The sequence below is a fragment of the Physeter macrocephalus genome, chromosome 7 (genome assembly GCF_002837175.3).
Source record: "Physeter macrocephalus isolate SW-GA chromosome 7, ASM283717v5, whole genome shotgun sequence".
NCBI lineage: Eukaryota > Metazoa > Chordata > Mammalia > Artiodactyla > Physeteridae > Physeter > Physeter macrocephalus.
The window spans coordinates 125,615,999-125,641,702 of NC_041220.1; the positions used below are offsets into that span (position 1 = coordinate 125,615,999).

The window sequence follows — 25,704 nt, forward strand, 5'->3', positions numbered from 1 at the left end:
GGTACTGATGAACCTAGTTGCAGGGCAGGAATAAAGAGGTAGACATAGAGAATGGACTTGAGGACATGGGGTGGGAGGGCGAAGCTGGGTCGAAGTGAGAGTGGCATCAACATATATACACTCCCACATGTAAAATAGTGGGCTGGTGGGAAGCAGCAGCAGAGCACAGGGAGATCGGCTCGGTGCTCTGCAATGACCTAGAGGGGTGGGACAGGGAGGATGGGAGGGAGGCTCAAGAGGGAGGGGACATGGGGACATGTGTATGCATATGGCTGATTCGCTTTGTTGTGCAACAGAAACTAACAAAGTATTGGGAAGCAATTATACTCCAATAAAGATCTATTAAAAAACAAAAAACATAATCTAGAACATTCCCTTTTGTAGAACCTCTTCTACAGACTTTCAGTATATATCAAGCAAAACGCTTAAAAACAAGGTTTGAGTGACACTTGGAATAGTGAATTAACAAATTTAGAATTATACTTTTTATTACTCTGTTGAAATAAAGTGACATTTAGACTTGGAACGCTTTTCTATTCTCTTCAAACAGAATTTGAAGTTTTAAATGTGCTCTACCTGAGTTCTGTCAAAAAAATAATAATTCATTTTAGGTACAAGGAAATAAATCTTTTCAAATACCACATAATGAATCTTTTCAACGGGAGTAGATATAGTTGATATTTATTTTCTTCTTTTTATTTTCCCCCATTTTCCAAATTTTTTACAATAAATATGTGTAGCTTTTATATTAGAAAAGAATGTAATGGAATAACAAATAAAATTATACTAAGGCCAGATCTCCGGGAGGACAAGATGAGTGTTGATGGACGTCGAGGGAATTTGGTGCATACAGAAGGGAACCCCCCCCACAAAACTTTCCTACCATTATCTTTCAACTACTTACCTTGAGTTATATTACTAGTCGCATTTGTGTAGCTCACACTTAAGTGTGAAAAACTGCAATAATATCTGAAAAGCAGAATCATCACTTTTTCTGTGATCTGATACCACAATACTAAATTAAAAAGATTAACTCAGCATACAGAAAATAATTCAAGGAATCTATGCCTAGAATCATCCTCTTAGGTGGATAACGGGAGGCAAGAACCTGCTGAAAAACAGTCTGACTTTCACCCGATCCACGAAATCTCCTTTTGCCCCAGATTTAATAGGTAGAACCATTCAAAATGCACAGCAGGCTGTAACAATTAAATTTTAAAAATGTTCCACTACTAATGTATAGTTTTTTATAAAAATAAATAATTCTGCTTGACTGGAGATGATGTCCAGAAAAAAAGTTCACTCATAAAAAAACAAAAAAATCTATTAAAGCAAATCAATCTGCTGTCATTATTTCTGGGTTGACGTCATCTCTATGGCTCACCATTTTGAATACTGTGGATTTCACTTGTGGATTTCAGGTACAGCCATTTTTGTCACAAATAAAATAACTTTCAGTCTAAAGAGATATACAAAGGGCTTCCCTGGTGGCGCAGTGGTTAAGAATCCGCCTGCCGATGCAGGGGACACGGGTTCGAGCCCTGGTCCGGGAAGATCCCACACGCCGCGGGGCAACTAAGCCCGTGTGCCACAACTACCGGAACCCCGTGCGCCTACAGCCCGTGCTCCGCAACAAGAGAAGCCACCGCAATGAGAAGCCCGCGCACCACAGCGAAGAGTTGCCCCCGCCCGCTGCAACTAGAGAAAAGCCCACGCATGGCAACAAAGACCCAATGCAGCCAAAAATAAAATAAAATTTTTAAAAAAGAGATATACAAATGTTTGGGCCAATAAACAGTGCATGCAAAACTAATACTATTTCTATATTGGGCGCCACCATACAACCAACTACGAAAGAGGAAGAATTTGGAAGGGAGACAATCACACCACATCCCTCCTTCAGCAAAAGAGAAGTCTCGTGTACTAACTACGTAACGCTTATCCAGAACACAGAGCAGCACCGTAATTACAGCTCTCTGATCTAGTATATACCCATCCTCAGCGCGAATTTATCACAGCTCCGTGGTGAGAAAGGAAAAGCATCAGGTCGTTTCTGAACGACGCTCCCAGTCCCTCGTGGTTTTAAATCCACTGGGCGAAACTGATTCGGGAGCAAACTACGGGAGGCGCCTGGTGGCAGCCCGGAAGCGGAAGAGCGCGCAGGGCAGCCGGGGTGGAGCGCCCAGCTTACCTTGAACTCCTTCTCTATGTTGGCCAGCTTGGCCAGCTCGTTGCTGAGCTCCAGGGCGGTGAGCACGGGGTCCTCGCTGGACAAGGACAGATACGCGGGGCTGGCCAGCCCCTTGTAGGCATTGATCCTCGAGCGCGAGTGGCTGAAGGAGTCGTGCCTCTGCTTCTCCGCGCAGTCCCCGCACTTGCAGAAATAGTCGTGCGGCCGCTCGATCCTGGCGCCCTTCAGCAGCAGCATGTGCACCACCTCGTACTTCTGGCAGTGCGCCGCCAGGATGATGGGGGTGATGTCGGGGGAGAAGCGCGTGCCGTCCTCGTCGTAGGCGTAGAAGTCGTCGTCCCGCAGCTCCTGCTCACAGGGGCTCAGGGTGAGGCGCTTGCTGGCCGCGAAACCCGGGTGGTTGAGGATGGCCTCCACGATGCGCACGTAGCCCTTGCTGATGGCGAGCAGCAGGGCGTCGCCGATGCGCGCCAGGTTCTCCTTCTTGAGCAGGAGCTCGGTCACCTCCAGGTGCTCATTGCCCACCGCCAGCTGCAGCGCGTTCTGGCCCATGTAGTCCACGCAGTTGACGTTCAGCGTCCTGGACTCCTCCAGCATCTTGCGCACCACCGGGATGTTGCCGTACTCGGCGGCGTCGAGGAAGCGCTCCTCCTCGGCGGTGAGGCTGGTGCCCCGATCGTTGAACATGAAAGCCGGGCCCCGGACAGCCTGGCGCCGGCCCTTCTCGCGCATCACCGTCTTGCGCCTCAGGGAAGGGCTTTCCTCCATTGACCTAATCAGCAACAGCAACAAGGAAAAAAAAAAAAAAAAACAAACACCCAGATGTATAATATTAGGGCATATTGCTTCCTCCCAGATGTCGGGCCATTTCTGGAGTACACAGCAGCCACCGCGCACATCTGTGGCCCGAGGACAGCCAGGTCCGTTGCTGACACCCGCCTGAAATTTACACCTGTACCTAACACGGGCTGCTAGAACCCAGAGAGGGGCCGGAAGCCCTGCAGAACAAGAGTTCCTGTACCGTAGAAAATGACAGTCACAAGGAATAAGAATATAAACGATTTCCAGACACCCCGCGTCTCCCTTGCGACCCTGGCAAAGATGGGACTCATCATACCTTGTGGAAATAACCTTACTACTGCTCTTAAAGGTCTTGAAAATAGGGGCGATCAGGTACCTGACACCAAAGCACTAGCCTTGAAGGCTAAAGAAATTAAAATTTTCAAGAATTAGGCCAGAACAATCCTCTCAAGTCACTGCGTATTTTTAACTAAATAAAATCATTCACACACACACACACACACACACACACACACACACACAAAGCCCAGTATTTAGGCCAAATATTATCTTTCAGGATCTTAGATTTGCTATTTTTTTCTCTTAAGGGTATCCCACTCCACTCCCCCACCCCTACAAAAAACTTACACGATTCATTTTTTTCAATAACACAGACAAGATTTAGCAATTATAAAATGAGAATATTAATCTAGATTTATTTTTTTGAAAATAACTGTGTAATGAGTTGCTTAATTACCAATATTATATAGTTACCTCTTTGAACGAAAAGGATATGGTATGATTTATGGTTTAAAAATCACTAGTATTACTTTATGAATAAAGCAACTACCGTTGACAAAATAGCATTCACATAGTCAGGGGGTGAAAACTAACTAGAGAGGCATTGTCCTCCGCGAGGGGCCTGGAGGTGGACATCAGGGAGCATCTCTAGCAGGTGAACTCAGAGGCGGGTAGCAGTGTCCACTCAGTTCTCAGCTCGGTGCGCCCCAAATTAAGAAAGGAGCACTGAAGCCACTGGCAGAGGTTTCCCAGATAGAGACCAAGGAAATGTGGCCAGGCAAACCTACAGAGGTAAGGAAACCAAAGAAGTCCCCCGACAAGCTTGTAAACTTGTCCAAGGGCAGAGGGTGCTGTGACTGGCCCCCCATTCTAACGGCTCAACTAGTGTCAGGTGATCTACTTTAAAAAATTAAATATAGTATTTATATATACACACACATTTATATGAATATACTTATATATACACATAGGTACACACACACATGTATCTATGTGTAGGAATTTCTAGAAGGCAATACAAGAAGCCTTTCATTGTATTTATACCTGGGGCTCTGGGGAGTGGAACTGAGGAGGCACAGGGGAAGGGAGGTTCTTACTTTTCACTTACAGCTTTTACACATTTTGAATAGTTTCCACCATAGTTTGAATATTTTTATTAAAAATGAATTTATGTTTAAATTTTAAAAAATCTTAATCCCTTAGTTGACAAAAATTTTTTAAATATAGGTACATATTACATTATACATAACCATTACACTATAATCTTTCTGAAACTAAATAAATGCCATATGTTTGACAATTATTAGTAGGTGTGGTGTGTAGAATAGTGTGTGGAGTGAGGTGTGTAAAGTGTGTGGTGTGTGTGTGTGAAACAAGGAGGTGCAAGGCTGGTTGGGGGCGTGTGTGTTGTGTGTGTTTTTTTGTATTGTGTGTGTGTGTCTTTGTAGAATGATGATTTTTTTAGGTGGACAAAAACTGGGAAATAGCATTCACTGAACTGCATAGAAGAGACCTTTGTTTCAAGATCAAACTATGACAAGGATCTTTTTAAAAATCTTAAAAATACTGTCATTGTAATAAGTTGACATACTTATTACATTGGTAGTACTGACTTCATTAGATTAAATATTACTATTAAGCTACAAACCGGTACTCTTCAGATGGCTAGAACTTCCATATTGTATAAATGATGAATTTTGTGCTTACCATTGATAATATATTGACATTATTTATGACTACAGAATACATATGCAGAATATGTAAGTCTGCAGAATTCCGATCTTTCTCAGATGGGTTATCTTTGGAGAAATAAACTCATTTTTCAAGTGTCACATCTTAATGGAATAGGGCTTTTAATCTAATGATTGCTACCTACAAAGAAAATCACTCATAAAAACCCTACCTTTTCTCCCCAAAGAGAGTGATCTGAAAATACCAGAAAATGATTCTTTCATAAATTTTTTATTTGCATTTCTTAGTATTTTAAAGTTTTTTTTCTTAGTATCTCTTCTTCTTTTGGAACCTATACCTACGTTTTGTGTATTTGAGCTGAAATGTGGGGTTTTAGTACTATACAGCACAAGTCACATGAGCCATTTTGATTTTGTCTTTAAAAGATTTTAACGCTGAGTTAAGTGTGAAGTAAGATTTTTTCAGTTAGAACAAGTTATACTGCTATTTCAAAATAAAAGTACTGACTTAGTGCTACTTGTCTTCATGGTGAATCCACATAAGAAGTGTCTTTTTTTTTTTTAACTTTCCTTACAGTATTAAGATAAGCCTCATTAATCTGGACTGATAAAATGGTATGAGTCACAATCAGTTCGTCCACAATGCATTAGCATGGCCTCAGTCTCGGCTGGTCTTGACAATGCATCTCCTCTGGCATGAGAAATAAGGAAAGAGTGAGGGTGAATGGGAGACGATGCCTAACCTTGGTAATGCTAACACTAAAATCATTTTGCCAGACATTTTCTTACCTTTAGATCCTCACCCAGTGGGTCAACTCATTCAGCACTGCAAGGGTGCATTGGACAGGGCCTTCTTCCGGGTAAAAGCATTGGAGAACCACTGACCTAAATCAGTTGCCCTACAAGCACAATGTGCAAGCTCCTTCATGGCTGATATGGATGGCTGGTAATATCTGATTGCTGTGGACTGAACTCTGTACCACCACAAATCCACGTGTTGAAGCCCTAATCTCCAATATGGTACGTGGGGTTGAGGTCTTTGGGAGGTAATCGGGGTTAGATAAGGTTATGAGTGTAGAGCCCTCATGGTGGAATCAGTGCCCTTGTAAGAGGAGAAAACAGAGAGCTTGCTCTCCCTACCCTCCCACTACCCCCTCCTTGTGAGGACACAGTGAGATGGCAGCCATCTGCAATCCAGGAGGGGAGCACTCACCAGAACCTGACCATACTGGTACCATGAGCTCAGACTTCTGGCTTCCAGAACTGTGAGAAAATATGTTTCTGTTGTTTAAGCCATCCAGTCTGTGGTACTTAGGCATGACAGCCCAAGCTGAGTAAGACACTGACCATACATCTTAAGGCCAAAAAAATTTTTTCATGCTTTGTGAAACAAACTTTGGATCCCTAGTACTTGTCCAAACACTTAAGCAGATAAAAAGTTCTTCCTGAGAAATATTTTTGTGCCCCCAAAGGCAATCCTTTGCTCCATTCTATTCAGAGGCAAAAATATAAGCAACACTCCTCAGTTTTCATAACTTTGCCGTCCACTCATCTGACTTCTAACAGTGTGACTTGAGGCCCACCTGCCTCAAGATCACTTGGAATACCTGTTAAAATTCAGATTTCTGGGCCCCATTCTAGAGGAACTAAATCACTCTCAGGGGTGGGGCCCTGGAATATATATTTTAAATGAGCACCCTTTGCAATTCCTACACACACTGAAGGTTGGAAGCCTCCAGTATAAAAACAATGGAGATATCCTGGATCAATGACCCCAGGCTAAGAGGCCTGTAAACATTTGTCACACTGGCCCTGCCAACAGCACAGTTGGAATAACATGTTTGAGTAGTGCAGGCTAAGGGACAAGCAGCCTTACATTCACTTAGTTTCCCTACCCTTTATTACCACTTAAAATTTGATCTTCAGGAAGCTATTCACCTGAATCACAGTAAATAAGAAGCCTGTAAAATGCCTTCACCAGTGACCATTTAATGTCACGCTCTTTCTTTTACCAAGGATTGATATTTTTAAAGGGTTACTATGTTTCCTTCAAAACTGCCTTTAAAGGGTTAAAGAGGTTTTCCCTTATAGTATCTATTGTACCTTTTATGAGGATTCAAGTGCTAAAATCATCCTAGAATTGCGTATCAAGAAGCCTGTCTCTCCAAATGAGTTTGCTTCCCTTGATCTGATAATATGAACTGTATACGCTTGTCATTTTTTGTGGCCCAGGGTACCCAGGAATTTAGATTAGATCTAAAAATGCTCAATTACCATCAGTATCCTAACCCAGGTTTCTGGCACAGTCTTTCCCCTTCTCCTAAATGATTTCTGACATAGATTTTAAATCAGTTATCCTGTGTTTCATGTGTCTTAAACCTATTTTATGGTTATCTAAATCCTTTTCTGAAAAACAGAGTATTAATAAATACCCCCTCATATGGGCCACCCCTGCCCACATTCCTGGATGGTAAGGTCATGCTTTATTTGTCATTACCCAATGCCCCATAGGGAGTAGATACTCAATGAATATCTATTCAACTGAGTATTCAAATCTCTTCCTGGGCCCTATCCTCTCACTTGACTTCAGCTCCCACATGGACAACTATCTGTCCTCTGGTCACTCTAAAATGCCCCAACTCACGTTCTCCCTTAAACCAGCTCCCCCTCCTAACATTTGCATCTCAGGCTAGTTATTCAGCCTTAGCAATTTCAAGGTCATCTGTGACTCACTGTCTTGATCCTGTCAGTCACAAAGTTCTGAAGCTTCTCCTTTGGAATGTTTCCTGTACCGGACCTTTCCTTCCAATTCTCATTGCCAACGCTATCCTCCAGATCTTTAACTCGTCGTGGCTGGATTACTAGAACAGCTTTCCGGAAGAGATGGCACGAGGGAAGGCAACGAAACTTTACTGAGTTCCTGGTATATGTGTCTGTTTCTCATGCACTCTCATATTTAATTCTCGTAACATTGCTAGGAAGCAGGTATTATTTTCTGTTTCATAAATAAGAACACTGAGCTCAAAGGAAACTGCCCAAGGTAATACACAGAGTAAAATGCAGAACTGGGATTCAGCCTAGGGTCTGTCTGACTCCTATTCTTCCTGGCACTTCGTGCCACTCCTGATTTCCTCTTTGTATCCCCACAGACATCCCCAGCAGCTTGCTCTTCTTAAATTCTGCTTTTACCGTCACACTTCTCTTAAAACCAAAACAAAACAAAAACAAATGAGGTCCTCCAGCTGATTTTCAGGGACGCTGACAGCCTGCCCCCCCCCCCAACCAACCTTCTCCTCCTTGCGCCTCAGATCCATTCTTCACTGTCTTATAAACATATTATTCTGCTTATTTCTGTACTGTAAAGGGTACAGGTATAAAATATCCTATACCATCAAGGATAATTTTTTGAAAAATTAGCAAGGTGCTTTTCGATTTTGCCTTTCCAAATACAAGATCTTGACCCTGGTTAACTCAGGGACACCTTGCTTCAGCCTTAGGGTATAGGAGGGATGCAGTATAGAGTTGCATGAGTTTAGGGGGAAATAAGATAAATTTTAGAGGAGGAGTGCACATAGAGAGATCAAGGTAATTTTTAGTGTTGTTTTTCTTTTTTGCAAGAAAAATGGGGTTTTGTCTTGAGGAAGAATTTGCTTAGTTCCTTTATTTCTCTAATTAATTCCAAAAGAACCTGATCACTGAGTGCCCTCGTCACACAGACAAGATAATTCTCCCCCTTTTGACAACAAAGCCATGATGCTTACTGTCCTGGGAGAAGAAAGAAATAACAGAAAGGAAGTAAAAGTCAAGATGTGGATTTAGTAAGGTGAGGAACCAGCAGCACTGAGGGTAGGGGGATTCTTGCCCTGCTTGTTTGACTTGGAGATCTGAAACAGTCCTGCCTGGTTAAGTAGGGAATGGTCTGGGCTTTCTCAAGCCACCCTCAGCTTCCATGTAGTGTGGACCCTGCACTGAGAGCCAGGGAGCCTGCACCAAGACTAAGGATGACCGCTGCTGCTGTGAGCTGGATAGAGGATGTTGCAGGCGCCCAGCTTTGTAGCCCCCAGGAGCTGAGCTGAAACCACATATGCCAGAGAGCACATCTGGGAGACAAAGTCAAGTCAGCCAAGATCAAGTTACTGCCACTGACAAGCAGCACCCAGCAGACAATGAACACTGCCCAGAGACCAGGAGAGTCAGAGAATAGCACCCTTTCCTCCCTCCAGGGGACACATAAGCTCCCCTCCCCCAATGCCCAGATGCTGCAGAGAAGAGCAGGGGAAGGAGTGGCTTTCCAAGAGCCTGAGCAGTTTTATCCAAGTGAGACAGTATTTCTTAAAAAGGAAACTTACTTTATATTATCAAACTAAGATCAGTGGGGCTTCCCTGGTGGCGCAGTGGTTGGGAGTCCGCCTGCCGATGCAGGGGACGCGGGTTCGTGCCCCGGTCCGGGAAGATCCCACGTGCCGCGGAGCGGCTGGGCCCGTGAGCCATGGCCGCTGAGCCTGCGCGTCCGGAGCCTGTGCCCCGCAACGGGAGAGGCCACAACAACAGTGAGAGGCCCCCGTACGGCAAAAAAAAAAAAAAAAAACTAAGATCAGTGAAATTGGCCTCACAGCATCCCTCCAGAGTGCCCTGAACCGGGGGTGGACATGCGGACCGGAAAGAGACTCCAACCCCTTATGGAGATTGCAGGGAGGAATCAGTAAGCAAAGGTCCCTTAGACACCGGCTCGCAGCACAGGGAGACACTGTTCTAGTTGACTAGATCCCTGCGATAATGTAGGTCAAGGATTCCCATCTTATTAACCCACATAATTGCTTAATTGCTTAATTAACTTAATTGCTCAATTTATCGATTGCTTAATTCACTTGCTGAATGAGAATGAATGTCTGTTTAGTAAGCAAAAAGCAAAACAGAATTTTAAAAACTAATTTAAACCACAGATTGAACATCTGGTCAACTTTTTTCCCCACTAGTCAGCAGGTAGGAGGCTCAGGGGAAAGGCCTGTTATGCGATCTACATGCTGCCCATAGAAGTTGTTCTGGTTTCTTGTTCCTGCTACACCTGCCTCTGGGATGTTCCTTTTGTTTCTATCCCTGGGCATACTCTTATTCTTGCCCTGTGCCAATTCAAATCCTTCCTACCTTCTGTGGCCCAGCTTACATGACACCTCTGGAGACAGAGGGTAAGGCTTCACACGGTAATAACTAGAGGACCTGCAAGGTTCCATTCATTCAGAAATGTTGTCTTCTGAACCTTTCTGAAACCATTCCTGACCACTTCACCCTGACCTTTTGCAATATTGCTAGTCTGCCTATAAATCTACACACATTTTTCCCCTCTCCTTGATTCTGTCTCCTTGATTATTGTCTCCTATGATATTCATGTCCCCTAAATCTGGTTGAGAACAAACGCCCCATGCTTCCTATCTTATTTTTCATACTTCTTAGCCACCTCTATAGTGCCTAATATAGTGCGGTATATGTTCAAAAATACTTGTCAATTGATGCTAATTCTACAGATAAAATGACTCAGTCAGAATGTTAATGTCCTTGTGGTCACTGAAAGGAAGAGAATTAGAAAATGAGAGCTCAGAGGTTCTCTCCTAGGGTTTCTCTACTTCACCATGCTGTCTCTAGGGAACAAGAAAAATGAATAACAAGTTGCAAATCAAAATAGCACTATTAAAATATAGGCTGAGCCTATGTATTGGAATACTTTGCTTCTATAAAAACAGTTTCTAAAACGGCTCTTTGGGTTGCATCACAAGCTCTTTAGCACTCAGCAACAAACGGACATTATTAAAGAAGTCCCCTCAAATCTTTTATTTAAGTGAGGTGAAGAATTAAGCAGCTACTCAATCTATCTAGCAAGCCAGCCAGCAACCAAGCAAAGTAAACACCACCAACAATGTGAGCCAAAGCAATAAGAATAACAGTCAAATTGTTTTGACTAATCAGTTCACCACATTGAAGGAGGCAAATGTGCCCACCGGCTAGGATCCGGTCTGTCTTTCTGTGAAGGGCACGGAAAAGCAGGAGGAGCCACGGAAGATAAGTAGTGAGAAAAGCACAGAGGAGGGGGAAAAAGTGTTAGAGAGCCACCACCATGTTGGCTACCGTATTAGGGATGGTGATAACTGGAAGTGGTAATGAAGGTGGGAAGCAGCAGGCACCTGACGGAGGACAAGAAAGTCAGAGATGAAAAGTCAAAAAAGAGACAAAGCCCACAGTCCCCCAGGGAAGCAGGCACCTGTCAGTCAATGTGGTCGCCTCCGGAGACATCCGACAGCTGCACGCTCTGCCTACGTGTGCGTGTGCTCGGAACGAGGAGAGGGCATCTGACAGCCTCGATAATGTCACGTTTTGAAAAATCTCTTATATGTGTACTTGGGGAGGGGAAGCAGTAGAGGGGCGGGGCACTCTGAACTTGAGGAGCCCCGCCGAGCGCCGGCGTGCAAGGCTAGAGAGAGGCAGCCCAATCAGTCCGACCGTCTGGCGTCGCGGGGACCGCGCTATGGGTAGCGCCGCCTTCCACACCACCTGCTGCCGAGCCTGCCTCTACCATCACCACGTACAGTCCGACAACATGCGGTCACGACCGCGGCCAAAGCAGCAAGACAAGGCACCCTGCTGCAGAAGCAGGAACGCGTCACTTTCATGCGTAAAGAGTCCCACCCCAGAAAACGGTTAGAATGCAGAGATTCCAACTTCTAAGTCTGGGGAGAGATTTGGACCTCCACAGTAATTAATTTCCTGAGAGTTTCTGTTGGCCAGTGTTATATTCAGAATTCTCCATGCATCATTTTAATAAATCTATTAGACATCTGCTCAGTCGGAGACAAGAAGCTGTTGCTGGAGGGAAGCTCCTGTCTCTGCTCTTCATCGCTTTCCCCGTCATCCCTCTCAGGAAAGTTCTGGAGACCCTTTAGCAGCTAAGACCGGAAAAGCAAAAAAGCTTTTAAGAGTGTGTTGTTCCCTCTAAAAGTCCACTGGGAGCAGAGGTGAGGACCCCTAACCAGTGCCTGCATGAGTTCTTGGTGATGCTTCTTAAACGTATGTGCCCAGAAAAGCGTTTAGGTAAATGCCTTCTAGAACTTAGGTGTTTCTGTTTCCAGGAACTGCATTTTGTGTGTAACTCCATTGAACTGACTATTTTATTGTTTTGTGATTATCTGCTTTCATGCCAGTCTCCTCAACAATACTGTAACATACTTAAGAGCAGAGACTGTCTCTCTATATCTCTATATGACTGGCTGTTAGTACATGGCTGATGAATATCTATCTATTGGAGGCACAGATGTGTGTGTGCTTAAAGCATTAAGACTGAAGACCTAGGGAACAGACACTTTTCCCCTTCAGATTCAAGCATACCCTTGGTCACATAAAATAATGTGTGGAAGTAGTGGTGGAGGGGAATTTGGAGTAATTCTTCTATAAAAAAGAATGTCATGAATACATTAATATAAATTAATTATCAGGAATTAAAGTAATGTAAACAATCATTCTTCTTTCAAAACAGATTTCTGCTTAATCACATTCAATTCTTAGTTACACCACAAAATAACTGACGAATCTTACAGCTTGTGATTTTGATCTTACATAAAGTTACATTTTGTCAGGATAATCTGAGGGCAAACAGAGAATACATCTTAGAATTAATAAGCTTTTATAGTTAATAATTAAGCTTATCTTCAAAAACAAACTCATTTATTAAACTCAGTACTTTCTAAAACTAATTTTTATTATTTCAGGAAGATTAGTGACAATGAAATTAGAAATGAAATACAAATTCAGTCTATAATTGATTAAGAACTTGAGATAAAATGAACTAAATAATAAAATCAAAAACCTCTAATGACCCAAGAGAAGTTCATATTTGGCTATTTAAACATATTAGTCACTATCAATTAGATATATATTAACTTCTAATGTTATTAAAAGCAAAAGGATCTGGGTTTCTATCATTGTCATCCATATCTGAAGTCAAAAGATTGAGGTTTTGGGGGCTTCCGGGGGCTTCCCTGGTGGCGCAGTGGTTGGAAGTCCGCCTGCCGAAGCAGGGGACACGGGTTCGTGCCCCGGTCCGGGAGGATCCCACATGCCGCGGAGCGGCTGGGCCCGTGAGCCATGGCCGCTGAGCCTGCGCGTCCGGAGCCTGTGCTCCGCAACGGGAGAGGCCACAACAGTGAGAGGCCCGCGTACCACCAAACAAAAAAAAAAAAAGTCTGAGGTTTTTACATTCTTGTTCCTATCTCATCATCCTGTGACCTATTTTTCAACAGAGAATCCATATGCATCAGTCCTATTTGACAAAATGTATTTAGAGGGCTTTCCTGGTGGCACAGTGGTTGAGAATCCGCCTGCCGATGCAGGGGACACGGGTTCGTGCCCCGGTCCGGGAGGATCCCACGTGCCGCAGAGCGGCTGGGCCCGTGAGCCATGGCCGCTGAGCCTGCGCGTCCGGAGCCTGTGCTCCACAGCGGGAGAGGCCACAACGGTGAGAGGCCCAGGTACCGCAAAAAAAAAAAAAAAAAATGTATTTAGAAATGCAAAACTTGTGTAAAATATTTAGTAATGTCATGCTCTTTCCTTAACACATCATGCACTTGTGGACATGTAAATCTCATTTTTAAAAAAAGGTCTAGGGCCAAATTCATATAGTCATCTATTATTTGAATAGTGCAAAGAAAAGAGGGGAGTTTTCTTTTGAATAGGGGAAATTTTCTGACTAGATAAGTGTAGACAAATACCCCTGACCTAGATACTAAATTAAAGACAAAATGCTATAACAATCCTAATTATTCTCATAAAGTCACTGCTGAGCCCCTTATGCACAAGTGTGAATTTAGCACCCATAGTTCCCAACTCCAGACCTTCTATCTGGGGCCAGATTCCTCTGTGTACACCCTGCACAGTCCACTCTTCTGGCTCCCCTGCCAGACTGATAACTCCGTAGTGTTGATTGCCTGAAGGGGGCTATCTCAATCCTGAGCCAGGAAGTTGAAAGTATTCCTTCCTACGGAGAGCAGAGAGCTCTGCAAAAACAGTTGTCTTCCTCCTATTACATTTCCTGTGAAGTTTTATAAGGAGAAAACATGAGCAGACAGACGTTTGCTATCCTAGCACAGTAATGAAAAATTCCTAAAGTTCTAACCTACTCTTCAGATGTTGTCCAGGATCCTTTTACCTCTTTGATTTTAAGAAAAGAGAAAACCATAAACGATATTTGGCGGGGGTCAATTGTTCCTTGAGATATTCTTATCTCCACCCACCCACCGCCGCCCCCCCCCGCCCCCCGCCCAATTCTTAATCCTCCTACTTAGTTTAAAACTTTCTCAAGTTGATCAGCCATCAGTAGTCAAATTGAAATGATGAATTAACTGAATCTCATAAATGAGTTAATACTAATTATTAGTTTCCTGTGTTGCTCCTCCTAGGAGTAAATGCATCTAAAATTTCTTTGAGGAAGAGAGAAATGCTTAACCTAAACTGGGCCACAGTGTAAACATTACAGTCAAAGGAAACTGGAGATTTCACAAGGCCTGGGGCTGCTGTGAATTCAATGTCAATCTTCAGCTTCAGTTTCTCAACTGCACTAGATGAAATCCTTTTCGACTCAAACATTCTATTCTTCATCTACTCTACATCAGCTAAATTTAGGAAGTGTGATTCTAAGATGATTTTAGTTGGGGGACTTCAGATGATCCTCAAATAACACCGTATAGATTACTATCTACTTCATTTGCCTAATAAGATCAGTCATAATTAAGAATAGTCTTCCTTCTGCAACCTTGGTTCTGTTAATAATACTGTCTTCATTTGGGCTTAAATGAATACCTAAAGCACAATTGGAAGGATGTTTGGTTTCAAGATGATGGAATAAAGGCCTTTCTCACCCCTTCACCTCTCAAAAATTACCCCCTAAACAACACAGAAAACAAAGAACACAAATTTCATCTTCCATGAAACCAGAAGTATTTGTAACCACACTCCACAATATATGAAAAGGAGATAAGTTGGAAGAATGGTGAATGATTTAACAGAGAGAAGGAAGGTCTAACCAGAGTGCCTGTAACAAAAAATAAGCTGATCCACCCAATACCAGAAAAGACTTGGAAATTAAGGGCAAAAGAAATCTCAGAAAGCAGAGACAAGGCAGGAGCCTAAAATGGAGGAATCAGCTGAAATTTCGTGTAAGTGGTGTGTAGTAACCCTCCCCCTAGATTGCTAACCTCCAACTGATATGATCAAGTGACAACCCTCCCACATCCCTATAAGAAATATAGGATATGAAATCTCTGGAGAAATAGAAACAGAGATTCTCTAAATGTGGGGATACCAGGCCCAGGGGAGAGGAGGGACTAAGAATGAGGGGAACCCTGGCCAGTTCCAGAATACTAGCAGCCAGGTTTATTATCTCCCAACCCTTTCTCCCTTGTGACATTAAAAAAAAAAGATACTGCATCTCTGAAATAAGAAAGAATGCTATAACAAAGGAATACTCATAAGACAAAAAGAGCTCTTAGAGATTATAAATATAATAGATAAAATGGAAAAAAATTCAGTGAAAGAGTTGGGAAATATAGCCGAGGAAATATCTCAGAAAGAACAGAAAAGACAATCACTGGAAAACAGGATAGAAGAGATACAAAAACTAGGGGATCAGCCCAGGAGATCCAAAGTCCAAATAATAGGTTTCCAGAAAGAAAGAAGAAATATGAAAATAACAGGTAGGAAATAATAAAAGAAATAATACAAGAAAACTTCCCAGAACCAAAGGGCATAATCTCCAAATACTGAAAGGGTTCACCAAGTATCCAGTTCACTGAATGAAAAAAAGACCCATATCAAGGCATATCACCTAGACATTTCAGAACAACACTAATGATGAGATCATTCTAAAAGCTTCCTGAAGAAAAAAAAATTAAAAACCACAAACAAAGGAAGTCAGAGGGTTTTGGAAGGGATGTCTTCAGGAAAACACACACAGTAAGAGACTGTAAAAGATTTTGCTAAAGAGGCAAGAATAAGATGGAACAAATATTTACTCCATGAAAAACAACTAATTATAAAAGAAAAGAAATGCAATCATACTATACTATTTGACTCAGCAGTGAATAATAGTTACATGATCATAATAATGAAGACTTTAAGTAAGATATTAACCACAAATTGTACCAAACCACGTGATGGAGGATGGGGGAGAATAAACGGTATAAGTGAGTGAAAATTGTTGCCTGAGAATACTGATGACATCTAAAAACATGAATAACAAGATAGCTATACCTGAAGGGGTTGTAAGTGGAATGAAATGGAGGGTACAAGAAGAAAGAAGGAGAAAACCAGGGAACTGCCATGGATTTGCTGTTGTTCTTATAAGCCACTTTTTTTTAGCATTAAGTTGTTTTTTTTTTTTTTTTGTGGTACGCAGGCTTCTCACTGTTGTGGCCTCTCCCGTTGCGGAGCACAGGCTCTGGATGCACAGGCTCAGTGGCCATGGCTCACGGGCCCAGCTGCTCCGTGGCATGTGGGATCCTCCTGGACCAGGGCACGAACCCGTGTCCCCTGCATCGACAGGCGGACTCTCAACCACTGCGCCCAGGGAAGTCCTGGCATTAAGTTTTAAAACTATATTCTTGCATTACTTTGATACTATATAAAATAATTTACAACAAACCAACAAAAATGACAACTCTCTGTTGTACATGGTGAAATTACTACTCTACAGGATAAACTAAAAATATATTTCGAAGTTTCAGATTATTAAAGGTCTCAAGTCTAATGCCGTGCTGTACTATTCTTGAAAATTATAACTATGGAGAAACCTGCCTCTTCCTTAATAATGCTAGTTTGACTTCAGTCCTTAAAGTCCAAATTCCTATCCCTGGAGATTCAACAGTGACTTGGCAAATCTCTGATTTCCACTCCAGCAGTGGAAGGGAAGTGCTACTTCCAGTCTGAAACACAAGCCAACATGCACAACACTGTTCTCAATCCCACAGCCAAGCTAAACCTAGATTGGAACATTTTCACAGGCCAGTACCACAGAAACTAACATCCAAGTAGACAATCTGGGTTACGAGGCATGGTGTACTCATCTTCAGATCCCCTATCATACAAAGTTGAGCATCAGAAGCTCTATTATTTTTTAAAATCTTCTAATCACTCTGTGGCTTTATTTTATATAACTTTCAAAATAAAAATTGTATATATTTATGGTATATAATATGATGATTTGATATACATATACAGTTGAACCTTGAACACGGGTTTGAACTGTGCAAGTCCATTTGTACACATATTTTTTTAACAAGTATATTGGAAAAAGTTTTGGAGATTTGTGACAATTTGAAAAAACTCACAGGCAAACTCCGTAGCCTGGAAATATTGAAAAAACTAAGAAAAAGGTAGGTATGTCATTAATGCCTAAGATATATGTAGATACTAGTCTATCCTTATATAGGCATAAGGTGAGTGACATTTAATTATAATGTTTAAATAATTAAATAATATACTTTAAATATATTTAATAATAGCAATAATGTTAGTTTTCTTACTGCTTTATAACTGCTTTCAAAGAATTACATTACCATATAGTATGCTTCTCTCTCTCTCTTTCTTTCAATTGGAGAAGATGTGTGTCAGCCTGTCATCACAGGTAAGTGGTTTTAAAAAAACATAATCATGTTTCCAATACTGTATAATGAATATGGCATGGTAATAATACCATATGCCACAAGAATTTTATAACGGTTCATTCGTTAGTTTATAGGCTACTGTGAAGCAGCCATAACGATTACACTAGGCTACCATAAAGCAATCATATTGCTGCTTCTTCGTTATCAATGCAAGAATCATTATACCTGCAAATAAATATGAATTTCTTTTTCACATAATTTTTTCATTTTTGATGTCTAGTGTTAGTATCAATAATACATATAATGTCTGCAGTGTTTTGTATCATATAAGACAATATCGTTGTAGGTACTGACAGATGATTCATTTTGTAAACAGATGACATAAGCATGGTATCAATAAATACAGTACAATACTGTAAATGTATTTTCTCTTCCTTATGCTTTTCTTAATAATATTTTCTTGCTCTTACTCTATTGAAGAATACAATTATATAATATGTACATATAACATACAAAATCTGTGTTAATCAACTGTTTATGTTATCGGCAAGGCTCTGGTCAACAGTAGGCTATTAGTAGTTAAGTTTTAGGAGGGGTCAAAAGTTACACATGGATTTTAGACTGTGCGGGGAGTCGGCACCCCTAACCTCTGGGTTATTCAAGAGTCAACTGTACATAGTGAAGTGATTACTACAGGCAAGGTAATTAACATATCCAGCTCCTCACATAGTTACCTTTTGTGTGTGTGTGATGAAGAAACCTGAAATCTACGCTCTTAGCAAATAGCCCAAATATGGAAACAACCTAAGTGCCATAGACCCATGAATGTTAAAAGAAACTGTGGTATATATATATATATATATGTATATATATATATATATATATACAATGTAATATCAATATTATTCAGCCTCTACAAAGGAGATCCCGCGATTTGTGACAACATGGACAAACCTGGAAGACATTAGGCTAAATGAAATAAGCCAGACACAGAAAGAAAAAAACTGCATGATCTCACTTATAAGTGGAATCTAAAAAAGTCAAATACATAGAAGGAGAGAGTAGAACTGTAGTTACCAGGGGCTGGGAGGTGGGGAAATTGGGGAGATGTTGGTCAAAGGGTACAAAGTTGCAGTTATGTAGGATGAATAAGTCTAGAGATCTAATGTAGAGTATGAGGACTATAGTTAACAATTCTATATTGAATAGAGAAGCTCTATTATTGATTTACTAAATAATCTTTAGAAACTGACTTAACTTCACTGTGTATCAATTTCCTCATTTGCCAAATGAGAAAACCTGCTTTAAAGAGGTGTGATTCAAGTTAATTCATTTAAATGACAGCATGAGGTATTATATAAAAACAAATTACTGCTTTAATTATGACAAATTTTTGGCAGCACTTCCTTAAGAAAAACTAAACTGAATCCTCTCTCTTTTTTTTTTTTTTAAGTATGTTTATTACAATTTTTTTTTTGGCTGAGAGGCTTGCGGGATCTTAGTTCCCCAGACCAGGGACTGAAGCCGGGCCACGGCAGTGAAAGTGCCGAGTCCTAACCACTGGACCACCAGGGAATTCCCCAGAATCCTCTCTTCTAGAAGCCTTTCTCTCTTAAAGATAACACTGCTGAGAAATCTAATGATTTCTTGCATGCATGTTAATGAGTAAGGATTGAGCCTTCTTACTAAAAGCAAGACAAAACACAGTTTTTCTCTTTATTTACCAAGTATTTGCCAACTATGGGTCAATTCTTCCCTTTTCTTGAACCTCTTCTCTCTAGGCAGCCTTGTCTTAGTACCACCTGCTCCTTCACCTTTTTCCATGTCTTCTGCTTGCTACTCTTTCTTTCTGCCTCTCTAAACAAAAAGGTTCCCCTCAGAAAACTAGCTCAGGCTCCCTTTGTTTCTCTCTTCGCACTCCTTCCTTGGGTAATATCATGAACTCACACAACTCTATAACGATTCTCATTAGACAGTAGACGCTCAAATTCTCCCAAGCTTTAAACTTGCATTTCCATCTTCCTGCTTGACACTTCTATCAAAATTATCTGAAAAATCAGATTCTACTCTGTTTGTTCTTTTCTTTTCAACAATGACATCACGATCTTAGTCATCTACCTCAAAATCACCAAGTCATCTCTGACCCTGCTTTCTCTTTAAACCCCTGATGGACAGTTAGCTGAAAATTCCCATAGATTCTTTGTGTATTCTCTTTTCCTATCTCTCCCCATTCCATCCCACCAGTCCTACATTATTACAGATCCTAATCTCAGCCTGGAAAGCTACAATAGCCCCCTAATTTATTTATTCACATTCTGCCAATTGCCACTTCAATCCATCCTGTTCTCAGAGTGGCTTTGAACAAACTGTTGCTACTTTGAAACAATCAGTGGCTCCCTATTGCCTCCCCTTGACATACAAGATCCTATACATTAATGCCGCAAATAAGCTATGTTTCAGTAAAACTCAATTAATATTCCCTGGACATGCCTGGAATTTTGGAAGTGGGAGGGCTTGAATTAACTGCCCACCCTGTCTCTGCCTCCTATCCTATTTACTTTTTAAGGCTCATAAAGGTTTTCTTGATTTCTCCACAACCTTGTGTTGTCTATTTCTTTTTTGCACTTGACTCAGCAGAGCTCTATCCTGTGTGTATGTACTTAAGCACTTATTTTACTCTAACTTATAGCATAATTGTTCACACGTAGTTTCATTTCCACCTCTCCCTTATGAGATTTCAAACTCCTTGAGTGCAGTAAAGTTGTCATACTCATCTTTGTGGCTTACTGTACCTAGTCTGCACTTTGCACATGTAAATGCTTAAGAAATGCCTTTGAATTAAAACTCATCAGAACTGCCTTCAAATGCTTTTGGAGTTCATCAGACGTATTTAATAACTAAAAACTTCGAGAATGAGTTAATCTTGACAGTGACATACTACTTGGTCCTAGATTTGCAAACAATTGGGAAAAAAGAAGTCTTGTTTTGAATCAATGGTTGGATAAAGAGTTCTACCAAAGGATAAAAAAAAAAAGTCTTCTTAGTGATATAGTAGATGACACTTTTCCTCCTAAGTCAGTCTGTTTAAAATTCCCAGATAGAATACTGGAGCATGGAGCAGTGAAATGAGCAACAGGGTTATGCTAAGGAATCCTTTTGGTAAAAGTGGGATTCTACCCTCGGCATTCTGCTGGATGTTAAATTCGGCTACTCTATTCTGCCTACGGAAAATGACTCTGGGGCTTTGGTAGACTGGGTATCCTTCTCCAGTTCCATCCTGGGGCTGTATGTTCACTTTCTGAGCTATTAAACTGTGGCCATATTCTACTCAAAGGTGGAATAAAGAGCTAATCTCTGCTACAGATATCAAGTTAGTCTCTGCCGTTACCAAGTGACAGGCCTCAAAGAAACGAGAAGAGCTTGCTGCTCTACCTCTAGAAGGAAGCTTTATTAATGGATATCTCCTTCAAATGACTGGGTCTTTTCAGCCAGCTGTATTTACTTTACAAAATAAGTACACTACAACATTTACATGTTGAATTATGTAAAGTCAGAAGATAGATAGGAAAGATGTTCTCTTACGAGTTAGACATCGAGTCTACATTAGAATTTGTCCCAGTGCTTTGTGTAATTGACCTCAAGCTTCAGAAAGCAAAGTGTGTAATCTCTGCTCCACCCTACTTTCTCAGATAAGGGTGCTCTGGTGTCCCATTTATTGTGGATTTACGATAAAAGAAAAAAAAATTAAAGAATCAAGAAGTTGAGCTGGGTTATAAAAACCAAATTGGCAAAAGGAAAAATGGACAATGTCTTAAAACCTTAGGGAGGCGGGGAAGCGAGCTGGCGGCGCTTTAATCCGAAAGGACCTACCTTCCCTCCATTTCCTGGGCCATTTCCAATCCAGGCTAATCTTCAGCAATAAGTGAACCATATTGGGAAGTGTCGCTCGTTTTAAATCAGAAACCTTCCCTAGACGATCTACTCCCAGCCAATGATTTACGTTTTTAATAGACAAGTCCGGCCGAGCCAGGTGCGGGCTCTGACCAGCCGAGCAGTGCGCGACCCGACCGGTTCGAGGTCGCCCCAGAGACCTCGCACCCCGCCTGTGGGCAGCTTGCGGGCAGCAGGGGGCGCTGCGGAACCTCCGTCCCTTCCCGGGAGAACCCCTTCCCCGGCCCAGGCGGTTAGTGCAGCCTGTCACGACTGGCCCCAAGTTCTCTACCTCCTAAAAAAGACAGACGCCCAAGGTACGTGACACAAAAAACAGAGAGCACGCGCCCTATAAAACCAACCACTCTCTCCTTCATCCTCTCTGCGTCTCGCAGCTGGTTAAAGGCTGTTTCCAAGATTTAGCAATTAAGAAAAGTTGTTCTTTCTCACACATTAAAGCGCGGGCCTCTACCTTTCTTTAAAAAAGAAACAGCTACTGACCCTGAGCCGCCTGGGAACCACAACCAAGTACCTCAAAGCGGTGCCGGCGGCCGCCCCGCGCCCGCTCTCTCCCCGGGAGACCCGCTGGGGCTTCGGCTCCAGTTTACCCTCAAACTGTGACTGGACCGTCGGGAAAAGAGGTGACAGGGCAAACCTTCACCCCACAGTCTGTATCGCACACCGCCCCCTCCCTTCTCCCCGCGCCCGACGGCCGGCAGCGTCGGAGGCGACTGAGGCTCCCAGGGTGGCTCCCCGCTGGACGCCGGGAGGAGGCCGGGGTTCGAGCTCGCGCCGGGGTCTAAGCACCCTTCCCCTTCTTTGACCTCCCGGGGTAAGCTCCGGGACCCCGGGGTCCATCTTCCGCGAGGTCCCCTGGCCACGGGCAGGGGCACGCCGGTCCTCGGTTGCAGGGGAGCAGGCGTCTGCTTACTGGAAAGCGTGCCTGGCGTCCGCTGTGTCAGTCCGCGGGGCTGTGCCCTGCGCTCGAGCCGGGACGGACACCCCGGCCACGCCTTCGGCGCCCCCCAAGTCCCTCTACAGAACAGCACCAAGGGTGCGAGACCCCGCCCTAGGTCTCCCGTACACCCGAGCCGCCCCGCACAGGACCGCCGTGGAGGGTGGGCTTTGAGGGCCCGGGGCACAGCGCGGGGCGGCCGCGGGCGCGCCTTCCCGCCCCCCGCCAGGCGCGGTCCTCCCGAGGCGCGGGCCGCGGGCCGGCCGGGTACTCACATGTCGGGCCCCGGCGGGAAGGGCGGCAGGCAGTAGTCGCGCGGTTCCCGCTGCCAGGGCGCCAGGCGCGGCTCGAGCCCCCCGTTGACGCCCCTCCAGCCCCGTCGGCGGCGCTGCGGCTCCGCGCCTTCGTCCTCGCCCTCCTCCTCCTCCTCCGGCGCGGGGAAGGTCACCCTCGCTTGCTCCTTGCACTTGCTGACCTTGGTGGACATCGCGCCGGCCGCGGTCCGAGCGCGGGGATGCCGGCCGGCGGCCTCCTTCTCCGCCGCCGCCGCCGCGCGGTCTCCCCGCGGCGCCCCTTCCCTACCTCCCGCGGCTCCAGCAGTCCCGGGCAGCCCCGGGCGGGGAGGCAGGAAGAGAGAGCGGCACGGCCCGAGACCGAGCAGTTAGAGGCGGGAACCAAAGCCGAGTCGCCGCCGCCGCCGCCGCCGCCCACCATCAAACCGTGGGGGCAGCCGCCACGCCCGTGGCTGTGAGGAGGAAGCCCGGGGCCGAGCGGGCCGCTGGTGCTGGGAAACGCTCTCCCGCCCCGCGGCGGCGGCGACGGCGATGCCCGCTCCGTGCCCGTCTCCTGTCTCCGACAGCATCACTTGCTAGGACAGTAGAGTTACTCAGGGTGAAGGAGAGAGAGGGAGGGAGGGAGGGAGGGGGAGGGGGAGGGAGGGAGGGGGGAGGGGGAGGGAGGGAGGGGGGAGGGGGAGGGAGGGAGGAAGGGAGAAGAGGGGAAGAATCAATTCCTTATCAGTGAGAGCTGGAGAGGAAATCAGACAGACCAGCAGGTAGGGAGTAAGGAAATCAGAGAAACTTCCCTCCCCAATTTCCCCTTTCTCTTCCAAAACAGCCTTTCTCCATTTAGAGATACAAGTTTCCCAAGGAAGGGAAAAGGAAGTCGTCTGGCTTGTTAATTTTCCTGCAGTTGTATTTACCCTGTTCAACTTTGTATTTGTTTCAACAAGCACCATTGGTTCGTTGTGTTACTTACTCTAAGACTTCGTTGAGCCTACAGAGGTTTAAGTACATTTCCCTGAGTGCCAAGAATGGTAATGTTTTAGTCGTGTATGATGCTTCAGGGTTTTGTTTATTTGTTTTAAGTGAATCTCAAAACATCTAACAAGATTTATATACTTTCCAAGAAATATTTTCCAGCAAAATTTAAAGTATTCTTTTTAAAACTTAAAAATTGCATTTTAAAATTCAAGAACAGTATTTCTTCTGGGAGAAAAGACTTGTGGAATTTTAGTCAGAAGGAGTTTTAGGGATCAAGGAATTTATCCCTCGTTTTAGAAATAAGAAAACTGAGGCCTAGAAAGACTGAGTAAACTACTCAAGGTAGGTAATAGAAAACTCAGATGAGACCTAGGCAAGTGTATTTTCTAAAGCTTTCTATTGCCTCAAATAAACAGCTTTCCAGCAAGTCCAACTTGGAAGAATCACAAAAACACCAGGTACGCTACTATGAAATAAGATACTCATTTTTACCATTGTCCAATTATACTGTATTTTTTTGAAGAGCAGTTCTTCTCAAATTTAAACAAAGCACAAGGAAATTTAGCTCTTTTGAACTACAGTCTTAAAAAGTAAATAATATATTGTGTGTTTTATTAAGATGATAACGTCTGTATGTTTTAGGAAGCAATGATGTTTATTTATACATCTGGTACAGAAAAAACAAATAATGTCTGGTGTTTTACAGTTGGAAGCACGCTTCCCATACCAGCACACATAAAAGTGTCAAAATCCTCACAATGCAAGTTTCCAGACCCCTTCAATTCCACCTCTGAACGATCTCTAAAGCAGGAGTGCTTTCCGTACCCCCAAAACCACTGCTTCAGTTAAGGCTCCCATCATCCTCCCTGCCATCTAGTCTTTCTGCAGCCCACCTCTCCCCACACCATTTCATTCTCCACGCTGCTAGAGACACCATGCTCAGAGCAAGTGTGATCATGAATTTTCACTGTAAAAATCTCTGGTGGCTTCCCACTGCTTTCAGGTTCAAATCCAAATTTGGCATGCCCAGCCCTTTGTGGTCTGACCTTAATTCTTCAGTCTCTCCTCCCATCCTCCTTCTTATACATCCTAACTCCAGTTACGCTGAACTTCTCATTCATCACCCTACATTCTAGCCACTTTCCTGTTTCCCTGCCTTTGTCTGTGGTATTCCTGTCACTGAAACATCTCTCTCCCCTCAGCCACCTGGCACACTTTTACTTTCCCTAAAGACCTAGATTAGGTACGGCATCCAATCTGATATCCCTCCTGCCTCCCAGTAAGTTCCCACAGCTCATGACCCTCACCCGTGGCGCTCTGTGCATACTACCATCTTACCCGTAGTCACAGCACATTGAAATTAACTCCTTATATTCCTGTCTCTTTTAAGACTGAATTCCTTGAGGATGGTTTGGGGTCTTATATACCTTGAGCTTCTTGAGAGTTTATCTTTTTGTCTTTGCATTTCGCTCAGTACCTGATGTGCAGGAGAAGCTCAATAAGTGTAGAATGAATTCAGGAAGTCTACAGGTTCTTTACAATTATGTTAACAACTGCATGAACTGCTCTTATGAGGCTCTGGATAGAAGCACTGTGGGAATGCTGGACTCATGAGGGTTTACTCTTACATACGGTGTTAGTTTCCTAGGGCTGCCCTAACGAAGTATCACAGACTGGGTGGTTTAAACAATAGAAATTTGTTTTCTGATAATTCTGGAGGCTGCAGGTCTGCGATCAAGATGTTGACAGGGTTGGTTTCTTCCAAGGCCTCTCTCTTGACTGTCTTCTCCCTGAGTCTTCACATGGTCTTCCCTCTGTGTCTGTGTCCTAATCTCCTCTTCTTATAACAACACAAGTCAGATTGGATTAGGGCCCACTGTAATGACCTCACTTTTAGCTTAATTACCTCTTTAAAGACCCTATCTCCAACTACAGTCACATTCTTAGGTACTGG

The 25,704-nt window shown here is 43.4% G+C and overlaps 1 protein-coding gene across 5 annotated transcripts in view; it reads right to left on the reverse strand.

The window, feature by feature from the left end:
- Positions 1-23,061, reverse strand: part of TRPC3 (transient receptor potential cation channel subfamily C member 3) — an 81,432-nt gene extending 58,371 nt beyond the window's left edge. For 4 of the 5 annotated variants that reach the window (XM_028492248.2, XM_024119518.3, XM_028492246.2 and 1 more), the window contains exons 1-2: positions 22,764-23,061; positions 2,192-2,963 (exon numbers count right to left, since the gene is read on the reverse strand). In XM_028492248.2, the coding sequence (XP_028348049.1) occupies positions 2,192-2,963; positions 22,764-22,975 (984 nt within the window). In that variant the 5' untranslated portion in view covers positions 22,976-23,061. Of the gene's footprint in view, positions 1-2,191; positions 2,964-21,473; positions 21,512-22,763 lie in introns of those variants that run through there. The other variant, XM_055086206.1, reaches the window with a different exon arrangement.
- Positions 23,062-25,704: the final 2,643 nt, after the last annotated feature.